General features: G+C 36.8%; 2 protein-coding genes across 27 annotated transcripts in view; one reads left to right on the top strand and one right to left on the bottom strand.

Moving 5' to 3' along the window:
• The window catches only part of FIP1L1 (factor interacting with PAPOLA and CPSF1), a 75,578-nt gene extending 50,867 nt beyond the window's left edge, over nt 1–24,711 (bottom strand). For 5 of the 26 annotated variants that reach the window (XM_034671812.1, XM_034671811.1, XM_011225233.3 and 2 more), the window contains exons 1-8: nt 24,437–24,710; nt 23,261–23,305; nt 23,118–23,157; nt 17,041–17,098; nt 15,837–15,940; nt 9,805–9,869; nt 8,967–9,074; nt 8,330–8,460 (exon numbers count right to left, since the gene is read on the bottom strand). In XM_034671812.1, coding sequence (XP_034527703.1) covers nt 8,330–8,460; nt 8,967–9,074; nt 9,805–9,869; nt 15,837–15,940; nt 17,041–17,098; nt 23,118–23,157; nt 23,261–23,305; nt 24,437–24,521 — 636 coding nt within the window. In that variant the 5' untranslated portion in view covers nt 24,522–24,710. Of the gene's footprint in view, nt 1–7,969; nt 8,039–8,329; nt 8,461–8,966; nt 9,075–9,804; nt 9,870–15,836; nt 15,941–17,040; nt 17,099–23,117; nt 23,158–23,260; nt 23,306–24,436 lie in introns of all 26 variants that reach the window. The other 21 variants (XM_034671814.1, XM_034671808.1, XM_011225238.3 and 18 more) reach the window with 9 other exon arrangements.
• LOC109489659 (elongin-C-like) lies at nt 13,511–14,213 on the top strand. Its single transcript, XM_034672016.1, has 2 exons — nt 13,511–13,514; nt 13,858–14,213. Exons 1-2 carry the CDS (start codon nt 13,511–13,513, stop codon nt 14,211–14,213), a joined length of 360 nt encoding a protein of 119 aa, XP_034527907.1.
• Nucleotides 24,712–24,926: the final 215 nt, after the last annotated feature.

Consider the following 24,926-nt stretch of genomic DNA (forward strand, 5'->3'; position numbering starts at 1 on the left):
CTCGCTGGCTGTCTCTATCTCTGTCAAATAAATAATAAAATCTTTAAAAAAAAAAAAAAAGGTCCAGATCCTAGTGAGGGATAATGGAGGATCAGCACTAAGAAAATGAGGATAGAAAGTAAGAAATGGATTTGATAGACACTTGAAAGGTAAACTGACAGAACGTGATGAAGGGGGAAATAAACATGGTTCACTCATCAAACATTAAATAGCTATCATCTATTATTTAAAAATCTATTACCAGATGCTGAGACTAGAGAAAGAAATACAACAAAATCTTGACCATGGGACAAGACACACGAACAATCAGAGCAATACAATAAATGCTATGAAAAAAAGTAACTGTGGGAAAAAGATGCTATGAGAACACAGAAAAAGAAATGCAATATTCTTCCTGCAAATGTCAGGAATATTGAGAGTTGACAGTATGGTCTCAACTGTTCCCCTGAGCTTCAGTAATGTATATCCAATGTCTTATGTATCTAATAAGCAACTCAAACTTACTGTGGTCAAAACAAAGCTACTGGTTTTCCACTATCCCCCAATCTGATCCAAGACTTCCCCATAAGTAAATAGCACCATCATCTACTGAGTTGCTTAAGGAAAAAAAAAGAAATCCTAACAATTATCCAATAGATACGACCATCCTATGTCAACTTTACCTTTATGATAATACCAAATTCAACCACTGATTATGTCCACCCCAGCAGGTTAAACCTACTACCACTTCTTAACTCTTCTGCTAAAATTTTCTCTGCTTTAGTCTTACCTCTGGAAAACCATTCTCTATATATAGCCAAGCAATCTTAACTAAAAGCGTAAATCAACTCATGTCTCCCCTGCTCAAAATTCTCCAAGAGCTTCCCAATGCAAGCAAAATAAAACCTAAATTTATCATGGCCTACAAGGATTCACACTGCATTTAGGTTTTATTCAAATCTATATCCCAAGCACCTAAAAACAGCGCCCCGCATGCAATAAGTGATATATTTTTTTATTGGTTTTGGGACTCAGCTTAAATGGTACATTAAAGTCTTTCATAGGACTTGGAGTTTATAACTATATAATTTTTGGCCCAGTTATCTAATTAATGACTACTTTTCCCATTAACACAGAAAAACTCTAAATTATGAAGTCAAGGTCTATAATGCTCACTTCCCCTCCCTACTCAAGCCAGAGATGCTTCCTGGCACAGTCAACACCCAATTAAAAACTGGAAAGGGGAAAAGGAGAAGAGTTGGAGAAGCAGAAGAGGGGAAAGAGAAAGGGAGAGAAGAAAGCACAAATGAAAAATTATTTTAATAGGAGGAAAGGCAAGAAAAGGCATCAGGAAGACACAGTACATTCTTAAAACATGTAAAAATTGCTTCTGTCTCCTCAGGTTTCTTTTCTCCTTTATTTCTTTGTAAAATACTTTAATTCTGAAAATCTTCGCCATTTTAGCAACTCTCCTAATCAACTTGCACCCACCTATTTGTCTTTAGATGTTGCACTCAGAATTACAGACTCAAAACTTGTTAACCAGAATGAGACTATTTTTTTTAAACATAATATTTTGAGAAATGACTATTAAGATACCATGACAGATTTTCTTTTTCTTTCTTTCTTTTCTTTCTTTCTTTCTTTCTTTCTTTCTTTCTTTTTTTTTTTTAAAGATTTTATTTATTTGTCAGAGAAAGAGAGAGCACAAGCAGGGGGAGCAGCAGTAGGCAGAGGGCGAGGGAGAAGCAGGCTCTCGGCTGAACAGGAGGCCAATGCGGGTCTCCATCCCAGGATCCCGGGATCATGACCTGAGCCAAAGGCAGACACTTAACCGACTGAGCCACCCAGCCACCCCACCATAACAGATTTTCTAAAAACAAAGTCATGTGAGGTCTTACATATCCAAACAAAAGTTGAATGAAGACTGTAACCTTGAGAAGTTAAATATTTACCCAAATTATGCCACCAGTGTACCAAAAATTTGTGAAATTTCCTTCAACTGCCCTTCACAGCATTATTTATAAAAGGTTAACCTTATAAACAAAATAATATCTAAAAAGATTTGTTGAGTGTGGTACACCCAAATAATACATTATGCAATTATTTAAAATGTTATTTATCAAAAAACTTAAACTAGGAAAACATTTGCCACATAATGTTAAGGTAAGAAAAGGAAAAGTAGCAAACCACATAAATTATAATTTTGTTTCAACCCACAAGCACAAAAAGACTGACAAAACAATAAAATTTGGGACTCTGAAAGCAAATTTAAAAATAGTAACTGAGCAGACTACAGAAACCTGAATTATAAGTCTGCAAAAAGAAAACAAAGATGCTATGATTTTCATGGCAGGACGCCAAAAGGTTCAGGAATTGACAACTCTAGCTCCCAGAACATTTGAATCAGCCAAGTACGAACCCTCTAGGCAGGCCACTGAATCTATTCCCTGAAAAAATCAAATCACCACAAAAAGAAAAAACAAAATAACCCAACGATACTGACATGTGAGACTGTTAAAAAAAAAAACTTAGCCCTACAGTAAAGACAACAGCAAATTTTGCCTATATTCAGAGTTTCCAATCACCTTTTTAGAGGCCCATTCCCTTATGAGTGAATGGCCAAGGATCAATAAACATTCAAGGAAAGTCAGTAAGCCAAAAACAACAAACATACTATGCAGGAAAATAAAACCTAAATGAAACAAACAACCTATCATTAATATAAATATCCTCTGAGATACAGATGAGAAGAAAATACTGCATTATTTCATGCACGAACAGGATGCTACCATTAAATACTGAAGAAAAATCTTGGATATTAACAATATAACCACAGAAATGAAAAAATGGATAGAAGAGTTGTAAGACTGAAGAAATCTCCCAGATAACAGAAGACAAAGAGGTAGAAAACATGAGAAAAGAAATTTAAGGACTAGCGTAAGAGGTCCAATACCTGAATAGGAGGTCCAGAAGACATTAGAAAGCAGAGAAAAAGTAAAAACATAATAGAAGAAAATATCCCAGAAATGAAGGATATGTGCTTCCAGATTAAGAGGGTACAAATGAATGCTTGGTACAAAAGATGATAATAGACCAAGACACACAGCTGTGAAATTTCAAAACATAGTGACAAAGCTTATACTCATCCATGGAGGAAAACAAAATCATCTTTGCATGTGTGTACACGTACAGATACAAAAATATTTTCAGAGAGGTTGTGGGTCAATTTTTTTTCTTTCACATGTTACCCATTCCCACTAGTCACTCTTTCCTTGCCCCTCAGACCAAATTATATAATTACACAATTGTTTTTGCACCCAAATAAGTGATTTTACTTTTTATACCTATTAAACTTCATCTCCTTTCAGTTCACTAAAAACGAAAACAAAAAAACAAATCAAAAACCTTATTTATATTGATATGAAAGACTGTAAGAATATCAAAATGTTGTCAATCATTGAGGCATTATAGTAAACACATGGGTTCATTTGTACTATTTTATCTACTGGTTAGTATGTTTGAAAATTTACTTTAAAAAAAGTAAAAAAAAGTTATTTTAAAGAGGCTGGTAGGTGGCTTGTCTCTCGATTGAGGAGTTAAAAAAGTATCTTTGCAGTAGACATAAAAAGATTTAAAGATCATAAATTATGATTCTTAAATCTGCTCCTTCTTCCATTCACTAGTTTAAGATGAGTTCCTCATTCATTTCATCCCTACAGTCCTGCAACAGCTCCTTATCTGGTCTCTTACTCGCTTTTCTCTTCCTTATATTCTAAAGGCTACATTTCTAAAGAACACTTGTCAGTTCTTTTTCTAAACACCAAATTTGCTCATGCTATTCTCCTACTTGAGGACTTTCAAATGGCTTCCTATGGCCTACACAAATGTCTACAGGCTAGTTTAAGATTAAGGTCTTCTCCATCGTGGCCCTACGTCTACCATTTCCAGGCTTCTCTCCTATAATATCTCTCATTCACCCCAATTCTCCTTTCATGCTATCTGGTTTTGCTCATACTGCTTTCTCTGCCTACTATGTTCTATACTCCCCTTTTTTCTACTAATGAAAACTCACTAATCTTTCAGTTATTATGTTTGAATGCTTCTAGACTCTGCACCTTAGAATAACCCACTCTATCCTCTGAATTCCCTACTGCACTTTGCTAATAGCACTAACCTAACATTTCTCAGAATGTATCATAGTTAGTTCATATATATACGTCACTCAGATCATAAGCTCCTTGAATACAGAGACCCTGGTCTTACTACAGTATCTAGTACAGTGCTATGCACATAAGTGGTGCTCAGATATAACAGGAAAATTGGGGAAGTCCTTTTCCTTCTATCTGTCTCAAAAATCCTTATAATCATAATTCAAACAACGGATTAGTAGATAAGAGCTTAGATTTTGTTTTTCCAACCACACCTTACACTGCTGCCAGAATTATATTACTTATAAGCCACTTTCAGAATTATGTTACTTACTGGGCACTTCCTTACTTTCTTGAAATAAATCCTCCAAATTGTCTAAGGCTTTCTAGTATTGAATGCTACAAAGCCACCTGTCTTCTACTCCTTTCCAAAGGAACTCCTCCAATAAGGCTATTTTAAAGATAGATAGATTTATTTATTTCTGAGAGAGCACGTGCGCATGCGAGCACGAGCAAGGGGAGCAGCAGGCAGAGGGAGAAGCAGGCTCCCCACTGAGCAAGGAGCCCGATGTGGGACTCAATCCCAGGACACTGGGATCACGACCTGAGCCAAAGGCAGAAGCTTAACCCACTGAGCCACCCAGGTGTCCCCATAAGGCGAATTTCTTAAATACTCTCACCCACTGTTTACTCAATTAAGCTGAGTTTCTTTCTTTGCCCAAGCCACTTCCTAATCTGTAACACTTTTTCTTCTGTTCTCCACACTCAAATTTCTGATTAAAATGGCATATGCCCTCTAATATTGTACCTTCAGACTTAAAAAAAAAATACAGAAATAGAAAGGAACTATATTTAACAGTTATTTCTAATCCCAGTTTAGGTTTTTTTGCCTCTTTTAAATTTATTTTTTTAATTTAAATTCATTTAATTAACATATAATGTATTATTAGTTTCAGAGGTGGAGGTCAGTGATTCATCAGTCTTATGTAACACCCCGTACTCATTACATCACATGCCCTCCTTAACACCAGTCCCCCCATTCCCCCACTCCCACCACTCCAGCAACCCTCACTCTGTTTCCTAAAATTAAGTCTCTCGTAGTTTGTCTCCCTCTGATTTTGCTTGTTTTATTTTTCCCTCCCTTCCCCTACGATCCCGTTTCTTAGATTCCACGAGTGAAGTCATTGTAACGGTCTTTCTCTGACTTATTTTGCTTAGCATAACACCCTCTCGTTCCATCCACGTTGTTGCAAATGGCAAGATTTCATTGTTTTGATGGCTGAGTAATATTCCAGTGTGCGTATGTGTGTGTATATGTATACACACACATACACGCGCACACACACACACACCACCTCTTCTTTATCCATTCATCTGTCAATGGATATCCGGGCTCTTCCCACAGTCTGGCTATTATGGGCATTGCTGCTACAAACACTGGGGTGCAGGTGCCCCTTCAGATCACTACATTTGTATCTTTGGGGTAAATACCCAGTAGTGCAATTGCTGGGTCATAGGGTAGGTCTGTTTTCAACTTCTTGAGGAACCTCCATACTGTTTCCCAGACTGGCTGCACCAGCTTGAATTCCCACCAACAGTGGAAGAGGGTTCCCCTTTCTCTGCATCCTCATCAACATCTGTCGTTTCCTCACTTGTTAATTTTTAGCCATTCTGACTCGTGCGAGGTAGTATCTCATTGTGGTTTTGATTTGTATTTCTCCAGGTAATTTCTCATCAACTCCTTTCTCCAATTTCTATAGCATTCCATCTAAAATAAACATTTCGGTACCTAATACTACCTAAGAAATTTAACTCTGCATATTTGGGATACCCATTACATTCTTAAAATATTATTTGTATTCTCCAGAGTTGCAGGATAGATAGTCAAAGACAATTCAGACTTTTTCAAAGAATAGTACTAGAGAAATTTGAACAAGGATATTTTTTTATTTACGGTGACAGAAACTGGTCTGAAATTTTATGTCAAACTGCAACCTGAAAATGCCCAACACTCCCATACAACCAGTAGTTGCAGATTTTGAGCAACATCAATAAAACATATCCTACAGACCACAATATACATAAAAAGTTTGAGCCACACACATTATTAAAATACACACCCTAGAGGCACCTGGGTGGCTCAGTCAGTTAAGCAACCGATTCATGATTTTGGTTCAGCTCATGATCTCATTGGTCAAGAGCACCCCAACCACTCGCATCCCAGCTCAGCAGGGAATCTGCTTGAGATCCTCCCCCTATGCCCCTCCCCCGATTCACATACACTCTTTCAAATAAATATTTTAAAATAAAATACACGCCCTGTTTCCAAATCAGTATTTGTACCAGAAGAGTAATATTTAATGTGCATTATCAAGGCAAGAAAAACCATTAGACTACATCCATCAAATTCAAATCCTTATTCATTCAGAACCAAATAAACCAGAATGGAACAATACCTCTTCTCATATAACCAAAAGAAACCAAAATAATTTTGATACACAGTACGCATATAAAAAAAACTCATTCATGGTGACCATTTTCAACAAGAGACCAGCCCCTAAGAGTTTCTTTTTATTCTTTAGTTTCAGAAGACTACTGCAAAAAGACAAAATACACAGAACCTGGCAGTTTACAAAGCACCTTGTTTTCATTTCTGTTAAAAGAAATAAGACCACTGCAAACGAACTATTTCATCATCAAGACAACTTTTCTACCTATTCACTATAATCAAGTGTAACAATATATTCACTCCTTCCAAAAGATAGCACCAAAAAGCACCTGATGACCAGTTAAAATAGAACAGACATCATTACACTTTCAAAAGATTGACAGCAGAACAAGAACCAAATACTTACCCAAAGTAGGATGTAAATTAAAATTAAATTCTCTACCCAGAACCGTGTCCAGCAGAGCGGCTACATCCGCGGCTATAGCACACGTATTGCATAAGGCAGTATTGCGGTGGACAGGGCTGCAGTCCCAAAAGGGTCACAGGAAAGTGCCTGCCCGCAGAAGTTCCCTGAGTATATAACCCAATCTAAAAGCCACTCCCAGTCTTCATTCCAGTGTCCTTCATTACAAGAATTAAGAACTAAGAAGTAATAAGGTAAAGGAAAAAGAGTACACAATCAGGTTTCAAGAAAAGTTTGTAGGTTGTTGTGTATTGCAGAAGTATGAGAACATGACATAATTCTTTGTATTGGGTCTATGATTATATGGAATGGAGAAGCCAGAAGCCAAACTTGATTTCCAAGTGGGAATATCAACCTGCAATCCCTACCTAAGCTTAATCCTTTTAAGTTATTAATTTTAAAAATCAATGGCTTTATCCTATTTTGTTGAGTCTTTCTTACAGACTCCTAAAAATGCATAAGCTTTTTGAGACATATTAAACTCTAAGACACATTACACCAATGATTTTAGTGTCATACAGATAATAAGCAGTATGCCATCTTCCTTACCATTTTTTTTAAAAGAAAATTGGGAAAAATAAGTCTCCAATTCTGATAAAATTATAGCATGGGCTAAAATGAGAACTTAGCCTTTTGGTGTGAACTTTTATGTCCTACAAACAAACATATACTATAATTCAAAATAAAATCACAACATACAGCAAGAATAGTTTTACTTGGCATTTGTTAGTATAATAGGCTATAAATTCACATGCTTGCAAAAGTGGAGATAAAACAACAATCAGCAAATTTGTAAGTCACCAGGAAGCTGAAGGTTTGGAAAAAAGGTAGCTATTTCCACTTTAATCTCACCCCTTGAGTAGTGGTATGGGAGCAGACTCAAGAACAAAAAATGAGAGCAACCAAGGATAATTTACTAAAATTCACCTTAAAAAGATTGAATCTGCCATCTTGGATCTCTGCACCTGGTGTAACTTCCATAGTACAGTCTTCGGCCTAAGTTAAATAACATATTCCCCATTAAGATACCACATAATTTTTAATTGATAGGCCATATAATGACAAACTAGCTGTGGCTAGTCTGTGACTTGAAACTAAGAACATCAGATAATCATTAATATGAAACTGAAAGGGAAGGAAGGGAAAAAAACAAACATGGTAAAGAGAATGAAAATTTTAAGCTATCTTACAGCATTTAACCACCTTAATGGGAAAAGTGATTTATCTGGGGAGTAAAATTTGGGACTGTAAAAAAGGCTGGGGTATTCTGGAATATTTACTAATTACCGTAATTTTATTTGTAGTAGAGGTAACTGGTATAACTTCAAGTCCCATTCGTATCCTCTTTTGTTTTTCACAGTAAGCTTTCCAGGTATCTTCATTAAACCCATAATTAAAATAATCAGAAAGATCAGCACCTAAAGATAAAGCACAATGTTAGTGTACAAGTATTTCAATCCTATTTTTATGCAGTATATAAAATAAAAAATATAAATTTAGTGTTCTATCAGTTTTATTACCCCTTCTAATTTTCCCAATTCCCTCAATTACTACCATAAAGCAACAGGACTATAAAAACTTTTGATCGAAAGTATTTCCTTTAAGCCAGAGTATTATGCTAAGCGAAATAAGTCAGAGAAAGACAAACACCATATGATTTCACTCATGTGGAATTTAAGAACCAAAACAAACGAACATAGGGGATAAAAAAGTATTTCCTTTAGAAATGGCATTATAATAAAACAATATGCAAGTCTACTTTGGTATAATGCAGTAAGATTTAATAATACAGGCCATTCTTACTCATCTACTTAAGAAAAGTTACATTAAAAAAATAATATTCTAAATGGATGCTTTAAAAAAATACTTTTTAATGACTGTACTAAAAATCTTTTCAAACAGATACAATCCACAATAATCTTACCAGGTTTACGCCATGGTTTATCTTCAAAAGAATCCAAATCTACCTCCAAGAGAGGAACTCCATTAATGCTTCCAGGTGCGTCAAGGTCCACCCCTTTGACTTTTGTTCCTATTGTATAAAATTACAAAATGGTGAAGGAGCTGTTATCAGCAAAAAGCTGAGAGATACCACAGGTAAACAGAAACCATTAACACCTTTTTACTACCTATAGCACTAAATAGGCAAAGGTTCCAAACAAAGCATTAGAGTTATATTTACCATAAATAAAAGGTGAGATCAAACTTTATGGAGCTGTAAAATAAAGTGGACTAAGAGTTTAAGGACTTGTTACTTATAAGGAATTCCTGTACCAACAATAAGTTGCTAACTTCCGTGTTTTAAATCACTTTTTTCAACAGCCCATGAGCTAAGAAAAGTCTTTACCTTTTTAAAGGGTTGTAAAACAAACAAGAAAACCAACCATGTGACAGGAACCTTGTGACCCACACAGCCTAAAATATTTATTATGCAGATCTTTACAGAAAAAGTTTGTCCAGGGGCACCTGGGTGGCTCAGTCGGTTAAGATCCACCCGAAACTCAGGTCATGATTCCAGGGTCCTGGGATTGAGCCTGACATCAGGCTCAGCAGGGGTCTGCTTCTCCCTCTCCCTTTGTACGTACGCTCACACACGCACGGTCTAATAAATAAAATCTTTAAAAAAAAAATTTTGCCCATCTCCATGATGTATGGTCAAAAACCACTCTTTTTAACTGAGCTGTACTAGTTCAACCTATTTATGACCTATTAATATTCACGCCTTGTTTTCCTATTTACACAGCTGCAAATACAAGTTTTACCTGTAGTTCCATAAACTCTTCCCCCTGTTTTGATGTTAAGATTTACAGGTGCTGTACCATAACTCCTAAAAACAAAATAAAAATTATCCTGAGAAACTTAAAACAGCAATATATTCAACACGTACAAATAAATTACACACCCACATAGTAACTACATAAACAATGACTCAAATATTTTAGAAAAATGTTCTAATTTTAAAAAACAATTATTGGGGCGCATGGGTGGCACAGCGGTTAGGCGTCTGCCTTCGGCTCAGGGCGTGATCCTGGCGTTATGGGATCGAGCCCCACATCAGGCTCCTCTGCTACGAGCCTGCTTTCCTCTCCCACTCCCCCTGCTTGTGTTCCCTCTCTCACTGGCTGTCTCTATCTCTGTCAAATAAATAAAAATAAAAATAAATAAAAAATTTTAAAAAAATAAAAAAAAAATAAAAAACAATTATTTTTTAAAAGTCTAACTTGTTTTCCATCTGAAAAACCTACCTGCTACTAAGTCAGTATCTCACTGTAACAACCTTCATAAGAAATTTGGCTAAGAGGAAATTAAGTCTACACACCTTGTCCTCATTTCCTCACCTCCTCGTTATTCAACATGCAGCAATCCTGCAAGAAATTTCTCCCCCTTGTTTCCAAGTCCAGCGACCTCCTTGTAATCCTTACTACATTGCTTACTGTTGAAAAATCCTCTCTCAAATACCCATGGAGTATTTTTATCCATACAATGAATTCATTTATATTAAATTTAAAAATAAATCTAGGGTGAAAGCAGAACAGTGTCTGGTGGTAGTCCACGGTTAATGACTGAGGAAATAAGAGGGAAATTTCTAGAATGCTAGTAATGTCCCATATCTTGACCTGGGTAGTGGTTATATGAATGTATACATATGAAAAAATTACTGAGCTGTACTTTTTAAATGTAATATGATATACACATGACAGGGGGGAAAATACAAAATCTGGAGTCAGACCCGGGTTCAAATACAAGTTTTGTCAATTATCAGTTGTGTAACCTTGGCCAAGCCACTTCAGACCTCATGGAATTTATATAAATTTTCTGTAATTATAGGTTTACAGATAGTTCTCTTTTCTCCATATAATGCATTCTTGTATATGAAGAGGAAAATCAAACATACTAATCAAAATAGACTAAAGCATAGTAAGACCTCAATGTTTTCAAGGATATATTTCGCACATTATATTCATGTTATTTAATTTGCTTCTTTACTCTCACAAGTTCAGGCAACTGGACTTGTGAAGATTCACTGTTTCTGATCTGGCTAATAATTTCCATTTTTTTTTTATCTACAATGTACTAAAATTATGAGATTTAGGTTATTTACATTAGCACTATTATTTTTCAGTCTTCTGCTTAAAAATTATATAAAAAATGATAAATAAAATATTCAAATAATTGTATAAAGCTCCACTGCTATAAAAGCAGAAACTATAAAATAGTCCAAATTAAACTGTTACTGCCAGGTAGTACTATCATACAATCTTGAAGTGTTTAAATCATCTTAATGACATTAATTCATTAGTAAATGCTTAAACACCAACAATGCATCAGATATACTTTTAGGCTAAGGAACAAGAATGAGGAACTGAATAAACATGGCTCCTGCCCCATGATGCTTACATTTCAACAACCTAAATCCAGCACAGCAAAAGCACTTTTGGGTTATCTATATCTGATGTACAACAAGTTCTAGCTGTTTAAAAGTCATATGTACAGGGGCACCTGGGTGGCTCAGTCAGTTAAGTGTCTGCCTTTGGCTCAGGTCATGATCTCTGGGTCCTGGGATCGAGCTCCAGGTAGGGCTCCCTGCTCAGAGGGGAGTCTGCTTCTCCCCCCTCCTCTTCCTGTTCATTCTCACTCTCTCGCAAATAAAATAAAAAAAAATTTTTAAAAAGCCAAATGTACAAAAATCAAGTAGTCTCTAAATGGTCCTCTTACAGAACTGCTAAAGGATAAAACAAAATAGTATTCACGAAAGGTTTAGCCATAAGTTCAATAAATGAACTTCTTTGCTCCCACCCAGCTACCTTCCCTTCCATGTTTTGCCTTTAAAACACCAATTTTCCAGGCGCCTGCGTGGCTCAGTCAGCTAAGTGTCCAACTCTTGATTTCAGCTCAGGTCATGATCTCAGGATCATGAGATCAAGCCCCGTGTCAGGCTCCATGCTCAGTGCAGAATCTCCCTGGGATATTCTCTCTCTCTCTGCCTCCCCCCTCCCCTACCCCAACTCCTGCTCACTCACTGTCTCTAAAAAATAAATAAAATCTAAAAAAACTAAAATTAAAATGCCATCACTTTTCTTTTTAAAACTATTAAGGCTTTGTATTCATTGTGTGTACAGAAGCTCATCAGCTGTTTGGAAAATCACACTGAAGCTAATCTGATACCTTCCATTAGACCCCCATGAGGTCTCAGGCTTCTCTGGGGGCCATATCTTACATACTTGGGTATTTAAGGAACTTAAATAAATACATCCAAAAAAATGTATTTTAACCTACTCCTCCTACATTACCCATACGTGTTAATATACCGTTAGATAGTCAATTAATTGCTCTAGGAAGCTCTAAGTCATAGAGTCCTTTATCTCACTCTGCATCCACAACCAGTTACCCTATGCTATTTCTATTGATTATGCACTCGAATGCATCGTTTTCCATCCATCCCTGTACTGCTGCCACTGGCTTAGTCCGGATTATCATCTCATGTGGACAATTCAAATATATTAACTAATTTATATTTAGTCCACCTCAACTACTGCTGCTAGTTATCTTTTCAAATAAACTAACCTGCTTAAAAAACCTTTAAATGTACTAACTCCCTCAAGTGGTTTCAACCACCTTTTCCCATCTACCGTGTTCTCCAGCCGCAGTTCCTCTAAGCCATGCCTCTACTACATCTTAGTGTCCTCTGCTAAATCATCAGGCCTCTTCCTTCTGACCCCAGAATTAGTCAAACAAGTTCATATATTTCCTCCTCTAGGACCTTTTCTTCAACATGTATAGGCTTTTAACAACTCTCCTCTCAAAGTTTTCAATTCACTTTGTGCATTTCTATTCTAGCACACAAACTGCACTGAGAGTATTTGCTCACGTCTGTCTTCCTCACTAATTCTAGTAAATAATGACTTTATTATTTTTCATTCTCATCATCAATTAACATAGTGCCAATAAACATTTTCAAGTGTTTATTGAATGAATGGATGAATCTCAAAAGAAACCACTTCTCTGTACAAGCTAAATTATTCCTACTCTAAAATTTGCTTTTCTTCATCACCTTATAAATAAAATGAACATTGTAACAAAAGTGTGTTACCTAACAAAAACGCTGTTTTGCACATTCTAACAGCTTACAATAAACCCATCCAATACTGTTCCTTAAATACAATTTGCTCTTAAAATTTGCTTCTGAAAATTCTGTGCACAGTTAAGTATTCATCAAATTTAATTTTCTCATAGGCTCTTTCAGTTTTCAAGAGATGTATCTTGAAATATCAAGGTTAAATAAGTTCTCTACCCTTCAGAAAGATCTATAAAAGATACTTTGAAATGCCAAAAACAAACAAAAAAACCAAAAAACCCATCATAAACAGTAGATCAATTGAAGGGTAGAAGCATGGACAGAGATACATACATTTACACATATATATGGTAAAGCAAACCTAGCAAAATGTAGATTGTATAATCTAGATGATGGGTAAATGGGTGTTGATACAGTTCTTTCAACTTTCCGGATAGTTTGAAAATTTTCATACTGAAATATTGAGAAAAAAGACTGAAAGACAAATGAGTTCTTAACTTTCAGACTGTTTAGTCAGTACACATTTACTGAATATTTACTATATGTCAAGCAATGTGAGGAATAGGGAAATTCATAAACTACGGTTTCTACTCAAAAAATTTAGATCTAAAGATGATAAACATGAACCAACATAACTACATTTCATGAAACTGGAAATTGCTATAAGAGATAAAGTTCAGGGCTACAGTGGCTGCAGAATTGACAAAAAACTAGTACTAAAGTTCCTGTGGAAGTAAAGCAGAATTTCCTAAGAACATAACGGATGGAGAAGAGACAACCTATGATGGCTGTGAAGGCCCTGATGCCATGTATATGTCAAATTGGTATCTTTGGAGGGTCATGATTTTAAAAAGAGAACACGCACTAACATCCGGAACAATAAAAGCCATGTTGAGTGGCCCAGGTCAGTTTGCTGAGAGCAAAACTAATGAAGTAAATTTTCGAAAGATCCCTTCACGTGTGCTATCAAAAGTATGCACGTATTTTACCTACAAGGTTCGCTACACTAACAGCTCCACAGAGATTCCTGAATTCCCAATTGCACCTGAAATTGCACTAGAAGTGCTGATGGCTGTGAACTTCCTAGACTGTTAAACAAATTAAAATAAGCTATTAACATTTTTCTGTTAAAAAAAAAAGTTCAGAAAAAGTACTATAGGAGTCTATGTACATTTAATATCTGAATGCAATTCCTACCAAAAATTTGGTCACATTAATAAAAAAACCCCAACATTTGCTTTAACTGTTATATAAAATTGTTCTTGCAACCACAGATGAGTATTTACTACATACACAAAGATTACAGTGTTCCTTTTGCATAATGCAGATGGCAAAGGCCTATTAGCATAAAGGTCTACTAGCATTATATGTAAGCTTTTTTAAGTGGAGAAGAGAACACCAAGAGTTATCTATTCACTTTGTACATGTCTCTTCTCAACCCTGATCCCTAGAATTTTAAAATTACACAGGCAGTCCTTATTATAATGCAAAATAGACCATGACAATAACTGAGTTACCTTTAAGCTCCTAAAATAACTTTTGGAAAAAAATGGCTCTATTATAGAAATAAAACATTCAAAAATATTTATGTATATATTGCTTGATTCCAGATAAGGCTGCACAACGAATTACAGTGCTATCGATGAAAAGTTTATGTTCCCAATGCACAAGTACCACATTATACATCTAATATGATAAAACACAGAAAAAATATTGACTCTTATTCTACCACCATAACAAAATGACATCCTGTACTTTAATATATTCCCTTCTAGACTTTCTGTAAGATTCTTTATGTGCTCAATGAACTAATGACAGTCGATTGACTCAATCCAGTTTTACAGACTATTAAACTTGAGATAATATATTGTCTTAAGCAACTGATAGGATAATCAACAACTTCAAAAATACACTATGAAGAGCAAAAAGAAATACTTTTGATACTGTTTTTATTAGACAAAAAATTAAAAATCTAAACTCAGTTTTGGATAATACAAAGGAAGAACAACGTAGACGAAGTCTGTAATTTAAGGTTTTCCAACTCTAACTAGAGAATTTGTAGTAGTGAATTTATAAAAACACCTTAATTCCATAAATCAAAACCAGTTGCTTCCATGTCACTTTAATAAATTAACTTTATCTCTAAGAAAGAAACATTTTCATGGTGAAATCCCTTTTTATGAGACAGAACTGACATAAAAGTATTAATTTAAGGTGTACAACATAATGATTTGATATATCTATAAACTGAAAAATGATTACAGTTAGCTATCATCCATCACCACACAGTTCTGTATTTTTTCTTGTGATAAGAACTTTTAAGACCTACTCTTCCAGAAACTCGGGGTGAAATTTTAACAAAGTTCTTTCATATCACGGTAAGATGGAAAAGTTTAAAAACAATGGAATCAACCACCACTGGTTTGATATAAGCATGCTACCTTTGCTTTAAGCACACAGTCGTTACTTAAAAATAACTTACCACCTGGGTGGCTCAGTCAGTTGAGTATCCAACTCTTGGTTTCAGTTCAGGTCATGATCTCAGGATCACGAGATCGAGACCCACGAAAGCGCTTCATAATCAGCAGGGAGGCTGCTTGAGACTGTCTCCCTCTCTCTCTGCCCCTCCCGCCTGCGTGTGTATGCTCCCTCTCAAATAAATAAATCTTAAATCTTAAAAAAAAAAAAACAAAAAAAACAAAAAAAACCACAACTTACCCATACTGTGGTGCTCCCGTTTTAATGTCTCCTATAGTGACATGAACATCATCCTCATCATCATCACTGTCACTATCACTATCATCTTCAGTCTCGGTCACTTTCTATACCAACATAAACAATTATAAAATACATTTAATATTCATCTCAACATCTAGTATGAATAACTGAAAATCATTTTGTGTTTTTTTGAATCACAGTTTTAGAGAAAAAATTACAATTTTATAGCACAGTTACCTCATTTATAACTTACGTTATACACGATAAAAAGGGATAAGAATGTAAAATAAAATCTTTTCTCAGCATCATCTTTTTGTAAATAACACCTCATGTATTTTTTTCCTACGATTTTTAAGTGCTTCTCTGCAAAAAGAATCTAAGGCATTGTACTAAGATATCTAAAATATAAATTATAAAAAATAAGTATTTGAGGAATTTTTGTCAAGAATATGACCACAATTAACTCAGAGTCATGGTTAAAAAGCACCAAATAGTTAAGGGACAGTTCACTTATTCCTGTCATTCATTTACAGTTAGAAGAGTCCCTGGATGCAAATGATTGAGGGAATACTTTGTTTCTATGAGTATAAAGTGGGACCATTTTCAAAGGTTTTATTTTGGCTCTAAAAGGCAGTTTTATGGTTAGTTACGTCATAGTAAACAAAGAAGGAGATCACCCAGGCAAAATATTTTTTTGTATCTAAGCTCAAGCCTGTAGAATAATGATTTCCTTTTCACAGAATCAGAATGTTAAAATAGTCATAAAACCAATTATACATGTTCACCCCCAAAAATAACACTTTTAACAGGTATGAATGAGGTTAGAGACTAAAACATATTTATATAAAAATAAATTTTTCTAAATATTATGATAATCAAACTTGGGCTATGGGACTTAATGTTTTCCTTGAAAATGAGGTTCACTATGATCTCCTTAGTTGAGCTACCATCATTCAATTCTTTGAAAGTGGTCAACTTCAAGCCTTTGCACATGCTCCATTTCATGGAAAGTCTCTTCCCACTACTGCTTCTCATCTCATTGTGCTTTTAATGGCACCAGATGAGGCTGGGATATAACAGTGGACCAGATCATGCCAGACACTGAATGTCATGTTAAATTTTTGGCTTTCTTCCTAAGTGAACGGGAAACTACTGATAAAGACTTTAAACAGGGAAGTAACTAAATTTCGAAGCCTTATGTTACCGGTTTAGGTACGCCGTTTTCAGCAGTTTCATCTTCAATTCCAGACGGAGGATTAGCACTACAAACAACAGAAATAAGTGCACAAGTCTGGTATTACTTTTCAGAAGTACAGACAGAGTATACTAGTATTTTAAGCTATACATGATAGTTTCCTAAAATTATGGTCTCCAGTGGAAAAGTAAAAGGATGGCAAAAACTGTCTCTGTCATTCTGCTATCCCTACTGCCTTGCATAACACCTGTACTCAACATTCAAAGTAGAATAGAACTGCTTCCACAATTTGTTAATGAGGTCAAATAATGGGGTGTAATTCAACTTTTTTATTATTTTAAAAATACGCATCACACTTAATTTTACTTAGCTTAACTCCTCATTGAGCATCCACTATGTGCCAGGTACTACTGTAATTGCCAAAGGCTATATAACACACAGTCTTCTCTTTTCCTGATGCCCAAGAACTCAATATTTGTCATAAAATCACATTAACTCCTTTAGTCCTCAATTAACATACATGCTTCTTCCTGGTTTTCTGTTTCACCTATCTTACTGGACATACGTTCTTTATTTCATAAAAGATACATTTTAAGATTAAAAAAAAAAAGTTTATCTCCATGTAAGACTGCCTTCCCATTCGATTCCAATAAGGAGCTCCAGGGGCGCCTGGGTGGCGCAGTCGTTAAGCGTCTGCCTTCGGCTCAGGGCGTGATCCCGGCGTTATGGGATCGAGCCCCACATCAGGCTCCTCCACTATGAGCCGGCTTCTTCCTCTCCCACTCCCCCTGCTTGTGCTCCCTCTCTCGCTGGCTGTCTCTATCTCTGTCAAATAAATAAATAAAATCTTTAAAAAAAAAAAATATCCGGAGCTCCAGGCCTAACTTTGATGCATTTAAAAATAAATTACTTTTTGAAGGCCAAATAATACCTGAACTTGCCCTATCAAAGCAAAACTGATAGAAAACAACAAACCCCTCTTTTCTCATGATACTCAAGCATATGGTCATTAATCACCAAATAAAACTTGTAGTACTGTAGTGTAACTGGCTTCATATATTTTAATAATTATGATTTTGATACTGGGAACTAACCATTAATATCACTTCATAAGTAAAGGAATCCAAGTACAAAGCAACTAACTCACATTTAGTAGGATTTCTAAGAAAAACATCCAGATGTTCACAGAGTTCAAACCTCTTTTCATTAGATTTCTGCTTATCTCATCTATGCTTTACTTTAGGCCAAGCAGTTTTTATATATATCAGTTTAATCTCTAGAGTGGTATTTTACAATACAATCCTCATTTAAAGCAAAATGAAGGATAAAAACTGAAAATTTAAGTGTTAAGTTTTCCTTGCGTTAGTGCTTGACCCAAGAAAACAAATATACAACTATAATTCCTCAATATATTTAGCTTGTGCTTAATTTTTAGGTAGCCAGAAACAAGTTTGGTTTGCCACAGAAAAAGTATATTTAGCCAAAATTTGGACCAAAAAAATATGACAAAATTGGAGACAGCATAATGCGATGGTTAAGAAGTTTTGACAATGAACCAACACAAAGAAGCTAGGGAGAACACTAATAGCAAGGACTCTGCTCAGTTTTAGAGCAATGTGATGATGTACCAAGCTGAATACCAGAACACAGGTTTGGTGAACATGCCTTCCCCAATACTTATAAAAGTTTTAATTCCCTATCAAAATTAAAATGCTGGAAACATAAAACTATAAGCTTTCTCTAGAAAAATTAAGCTTTAAGGGCAGAAATTTTCCATAGGATAAAATAAACTTAATGCCTCTCCAAATAAAATTTTAAAAAAGAATACGAAGACATTTTGACAGTAACGCTCAGGGAAGGTAGACTTCCCTCCAATACATTTAATCAAGCTGAGTACAGAAAAATTAAAATTACAGAACATTCGATCAGAAAATAAGCTTTAAGAATTGTAACCAATAACTTATACCAACAAAATTAATGCAATAGATTGGGTCACAAAAAAATTGTATTTAACTGTGAATCTGTAACATTACCCATTGATTCTTGACCAATTAAAAAACAGGGTATGAAACAATTGTAATTACTTTTATAACTATAAGCTACACAAATCACAACTTTTTGAGTAACTGAGATTAGGGTTATGAACTGGGTTGATATATGAATTTAAATGATAAAATTTCACAATATAGCAAAGAGTGGGGAAAAAATTCTTCCAATTTAGGGAATATTTTTAAGTGAGGAAAAATAATTTCAGCCTCCCTTAAGTTAGTTCTTTTTCCATGTCTCACTTCTTTCCTCCATTTACTTTTTTAAAAATGCAGACATACCTCATGCTGTCATGCTTTGCTTTATTATACTTCCCAGCTAAGCTTTTTACAAATTGAAGGTGTGTGTTAACAGTATATTACCTATCAGTGCCATTTTTTCAATAGCATTTGTTCACTTTGTGTGTCTGTCACATTTTGGTAATTCTTGCAATATTTCAAATTTTTTCATTTTGTATTTGTTATGGTGATCTCCTTTCTGTTACTACTGTAACTGTTCTGGGTAGCTATGAATTGCAACCACTTAAGACGGTGAACTTAGGGGCACCTGGGTGCCTCAGTCAGTTAATTGCCTGCCTTCGGCTCAGGTCATGATCGCAGGGTCCTGGGATTGAACCCCACATCAGGCTCCCTGATCAGTGGTGAGTTTGCTTCTCCCTCTGCCTCTCCCTGCCTGTCCCTCTATCCAATAAAAAAAAAATCTTGAAAAAAAAAAAGAAAAAAAAAGATGGTGAACTTAATCACTTAAATATTGTGGGTGTTCTGACTGACTGCTCCACTGACCAACCCCTCTTCTCAGGCTCCCTATTCCCTGAACACAACAATATTATTGAAATTAGGTCAATTTATAACCCTCTAATGGGTCTAAGTGTTCAAGTGAAAGAGTCCACATGTCTCTCACTTTAATTCAAAACCTAGGAACGATTTAGTGGGGAAAGCATATCGAAAGCTAGGCCTTTGGCACCAGTTGGCCAAGGCGTAAATATAGGAGAAAAGTTCTTGAAGATTAAAAGTGCTAAACTCTAGTGAACACATGAATGGCAAGAAAGTAAAAACACCTTACTGCTGATATGGAGAAAGTCTGAGTGGTCTGGAGAGAAGACCAAACGAGCCACAGTACTCCCTAAGCCAAAGGCTAATCCAGAGCAAGGCCCCTATAACCAACCTCCTTCTACTCTGTGAAGGCTGACAGAGGTGAGGAAGCTATAGAAAAAAAGTGTGAACCTATCAGAGGCCGGTTCATGAGGTTTAAGGAAAGAAGCCATCTCCATAACATAAAGTGCGAGGTGAAGCAGCGAGTGCTAACAGAGAAGCTGCGGCAAGTTCCCCAGGAGATCCAGCTAAGACCACTCATAAAGGTGGCCACACTAAACAACAGATCTTCATGCAGACAGAACCACCTTCTGTTGGAAGAAGATGCCATCGGGGACTTTCACAGCTGAAAAGAAGTCAAGGCCTGGCTTCAAAGTTTCAAAGGGCAGGCTGAATCTCTTCTGAGGGGCTAATACAGCTGGTGGCTTGAAGTTGAAGCTAATGCTCACCATCCTGAAAGTCTTAGGGCCCTTAAGAATTAGGCCAAATCCACTGTGCCTGTGCTCTATAAATGGAACAACAAAGCCGGGATGCCAGCACATCTGTTTACAACATGGTTTACTGAATCTTTTAAGCCCACTGCTGAGACTACTGCTCAGAAAAAAAGATTCCTTTCAAAATATTACTGCCCATCGACAACGCACCTGGTCACCTAAGAGCTCTCTCTCTAGTGGAGACATACAATGAGATTAATGTTTTCATGCCTCATAACAAAATATCCATCCTGCAGCCCATGGATCAAGGAGTCATTTTGACTTTCAAGTCTTATTATTGAAGAAATACATTTCATAACACTACAGCTGCCACAGATAGTGGCTCCTCTAATGGATCTGGGCAAAAAGCAAACTGAAAACCTTTTGGAAAGGCTTCATCATTCAAAATGCCATTAAGAACGTTCATGATTCATGGAGAAAGATCCAAATATCAACATTAACAGAAGTCTGGAAGAAGTAGATTCCAAACCTCATGGAAGACTTTGAAGAGTTCAAGACTTCAGTGGAGGAAGTAACTACAGATGTGTTGGAAATAACAAGAGAACTAGAATGAGACATGGAGCCCGAAGACATGACCAAAGTGGTTTCTTGGTGTGGAACTTACTCCTGGTGAAGATGCTGTGAAGACTGTTGAAATGGCAAAAAAAGGATTTAGAATATTACCTAAACTTAGTTGATAAAGCAGCAGCAGGGTTTAAGAAGACTGACTTGAATTTGGAAGGGAGTTCCACTGTGAGTAAAATGCTATCAAACAGTATCACTGCTACAGAGAAATCATTCATGAAAGGAAAAGTCGATTCAATGTGGCAAGCTTCAGCATTGTCTTATTTTAATAAGTGCCACAGCCACCCCAACCTTCAGCAACCAACACCCTGATCAGCAGCAGCGTTCAATTTCGAAGCAAGACCCTGCAACCAGCAAAAACATTATGACTTGCTGAAAGCTCAGACAATGGTTAGGATTTTTTTAGTGTCGAAGTACTTTTTAACTAAGGTATGTACATTGTTTTTTAGACATAATACTATTGCACACTTAAGAGACTACAGTATAAACAAAACTTTTATATGCACCAGGAAACCAAAAAATTCATTTGACTCACTTTATTGGTGTGAAACTGAATGCACAGTATCTCTAAGGTGTACCCCTGCCAGCTTTGAAATCATATACCACAAAAACCACCCATTTGAAGCGTACAACTGAATGGCTTTCACGTTTACAGAAGAGTGCAACCATTACAACTACCTAATTTCAGGACATTTTCCACCCTCAAGAAAAGCCTTATATAGATTAGTAATCACTCCCCATTTTCCCCTGAACTCAGTCCTGGCAACCACTCTGTCTCTATAGATTTACATTTATTTTAATTGATTATACAATATGTAGTTCTTTGAGACTGGCTTCTTTAGCTTAGCACAATGTTTTCAAGGTTCATCCGTGTTGTAACAAATATCAATACTTCATTTCTTTTTACTGCCACATAGTATTCCGCTATATGGATATACCGTATTTTATCCATCCATTCACCATTTGATGGACTCTTATTTCCATTTTTTGGCTATTATAAACAACACTGCTATGAACATTCACGTACAAGTTTTTGTGTGGATATGTATCATTTCTCTAAGACATATATGTAGAAGTGGAATTCCTGGATCATCTAGTAACCATGTTTAGCCTTTTGAGGAACTGCCTATTTTCTAAAGTAGCTTCACCTTTTTACAATCTTACCATCAATGTACTCGAGTTCCAATTTCTGCATATCTTCATCAACACCTGTTACTTTCTTTTTGATGGTAGCCATCCCATCCTAATGGATGTAAAGTAGTACTTCCTCCACTTTGTAAACCCAAATATTCTTTAAAAGTTCTTTTTTTTAACCACCCCTTCCCCATTAGGGGACACTAAGGCATTCATACTAGATTTGATGAGTAATGTCAGCATATACATGTACTTGTCTGAGTTATTCTGAAATCAAGAAGTTTCAAGCTCCCTTTAACAAAGGGAATGAACTTTGTAACAGATTAATTCCACTTTGAATTTAAATACAAAACACTGAAACTATAACCCAAGCGCACTATACCATCAAAGGTATTAATAAATTGAAAAAACAGTAATTTAAAGGATTCGTTTTTTAATCAAAAAATTTTTAAATGTTATTAGTCTAATGTACTAAGGTATACTCCACTACTAAGCTCACTTAAGAGTACAAAGTTACTTAATAGTGAAGAATATTCAAACCCTTACTTCAAAAACTTTGTCCCCTAAGTTACTAGCAAATAAACAGAACTGATTAGGTCCTGAAATAGAAATAAACTCTAAAGGATTTGATGTCTTTGAACCTCCAGTCAATATGCTGTATCCAAGCCAATGATTACAATGAAATAATTTTGACAACCATTGACAGAACCACTGTATCATACAATCTGTATAAGTATCAGCAACAAATTCCACTAACCTGGCATTTTCTTCTTCTGGCCTTTCAACTTCATTTTCATCTACCAAAAAAAATACATAAATAAATAAATAAAATTAACAAACAAACCACTCTTAAAGAAACCAGTATTATGAAAATCTGAAGTGATCATCACAAGCACTAACCTAGGTCCTTTGCCAAATCACTGTGCACATGCACGTCCCATGGGCCTATAAGCACATCCAAAGTTAGATCACCTTATAATGACTTCACAAGATATGTCTTTTATGAAATAAAAATCAGACTTTACTTCTATAAAAGTAAGCTTAATTTAAGAGGCATTAAAGATTCTAGATCTTTATTAAGGAAACCCTACACATTTACATTTCAAAGAATATTACTAATGCTAAATCTTGCCACCAAAACTAATTAATTTTACAAGTTTGTCAAAGTCACAGCGTCAAGGAGCTGCATGGTGCCCAAACGTGCACTTTTACCCCACTAAAGAAGATACATTTTAGGCAAGGAACACATATTAACTTTCAAATCTAGTTATCATTAACAGACAAGAGACTGTGACTTAAGTTAAAAACCAGATGACAAATCCCTTTCAAGAGGGAAGTACAAAGTGCACTTATTTTGGGAAAAAGATACATACGAAATAACTCTAAACTATAAGCCTAAGGGACATGAGATACTTCTAATGATGTGGGTTAAAGAGCACTCTCTTAAAAATGAAAAACTTCACCTTAATACAGGAGACATTCGGGGTTTTCTTTATGGGCCATAACGTATTCCATCTCTTTCTCTATTAATTATTTTTAAAGCACGACTTTCAGACAAGGAGGTACCCTTGCAGGTGCATTCCATACAAACTGACCATCAAGAAACAAGACGTTAGTTTTACAGCATCAACTTTATTTAGCTATTATTACAGAAAAACTGTTTCTGAAAGGGACAGGAAGGGCATCCTACAGCCAGGGGCAAGAAGAGACACCAACAGAGCTCAGAATGAAGATAAACCAGTAGGGGAAAAAGCGCGGAGACGAGGCGGCCGGAAAGCCCCGGCGGGGAGGAGGGCGAGGCTGGGGACCCGGCCCCGCACCGAACCCCAGGCCCAGCCTGGCGGCCGCGGGGTACCTCCGTAATGGGGGCGTGGGCTGCGCGGGGCGAGGGGGGAGGAGGCCAAGGGGGAGGCCGGGCAACGCGCACGCCTTGCTCGGCCTAACTCAGGCCGGTGGAGGCTCCATACGAGAGGCCCCAGCGGCGGCGAGAGGGGCCCGGGACGCCCGCCGTTTGCGGGCCGGGACGAGAGGCCTGAGAGAACCCGGGAGTGAGAGAAGGGACAGGAAGTTCCGTACCGCCATAGAGCCACTCTTCCTCCTCATCCCCTCCGGTCCCGCCGCTCAGCTCCGACACTAGGCGCTCGACCTCGCCGGCCGACATGGCCGCCCCGAGCACAACTTAAAGACGGCGATCAACAGCCCCCTCCAACCCCTGCCCAGCCTCGCTGCCCAGGGGCGCGAGAGGGGCGCGAACCCGCCGGCAAGCGAACGAAGAAAGCGCGAGACTCAAATCGCAGAGAGGCGGCCGCGGCGTTGGAGGTTGCAAACAGGAGGGCTCCGGCCGCAGTCCGCCTGCGCACGCGCAGCAGCAGACGCCGAACGGCGCGGCGTCTTTAGGAGGCTTCGCTTCCGCGGCGCCGTCCACCTGGGCCTGGTTGCGCTTGCGCGCCGTGGTTGGCTCCGCCCCTGTGGAATCCCGCTTTGCTTTTTTAGCGTGGCTTTCTCTGGTGGCGTCCGGCGTTGGCAAGGGTTCCCCTCCCCCAACCTTTCTTGTAATAACCCGCAT

The sequence above is a fragment of the Ailuropoda melanoleuca genome, chromosome 11 (genome assembly GCF_002007445.2).
Source record: "Ailuropoda melanoleuca isolate Jingjing chromosome 11, ASM200744v2, whole genome shotgun sequence".
NCBI lineage: Eukaryota > Metazoa > Chordata > Mammalia > Carnivora > Ursidae > Ailuropoda > Ailuropoda melanoleuca.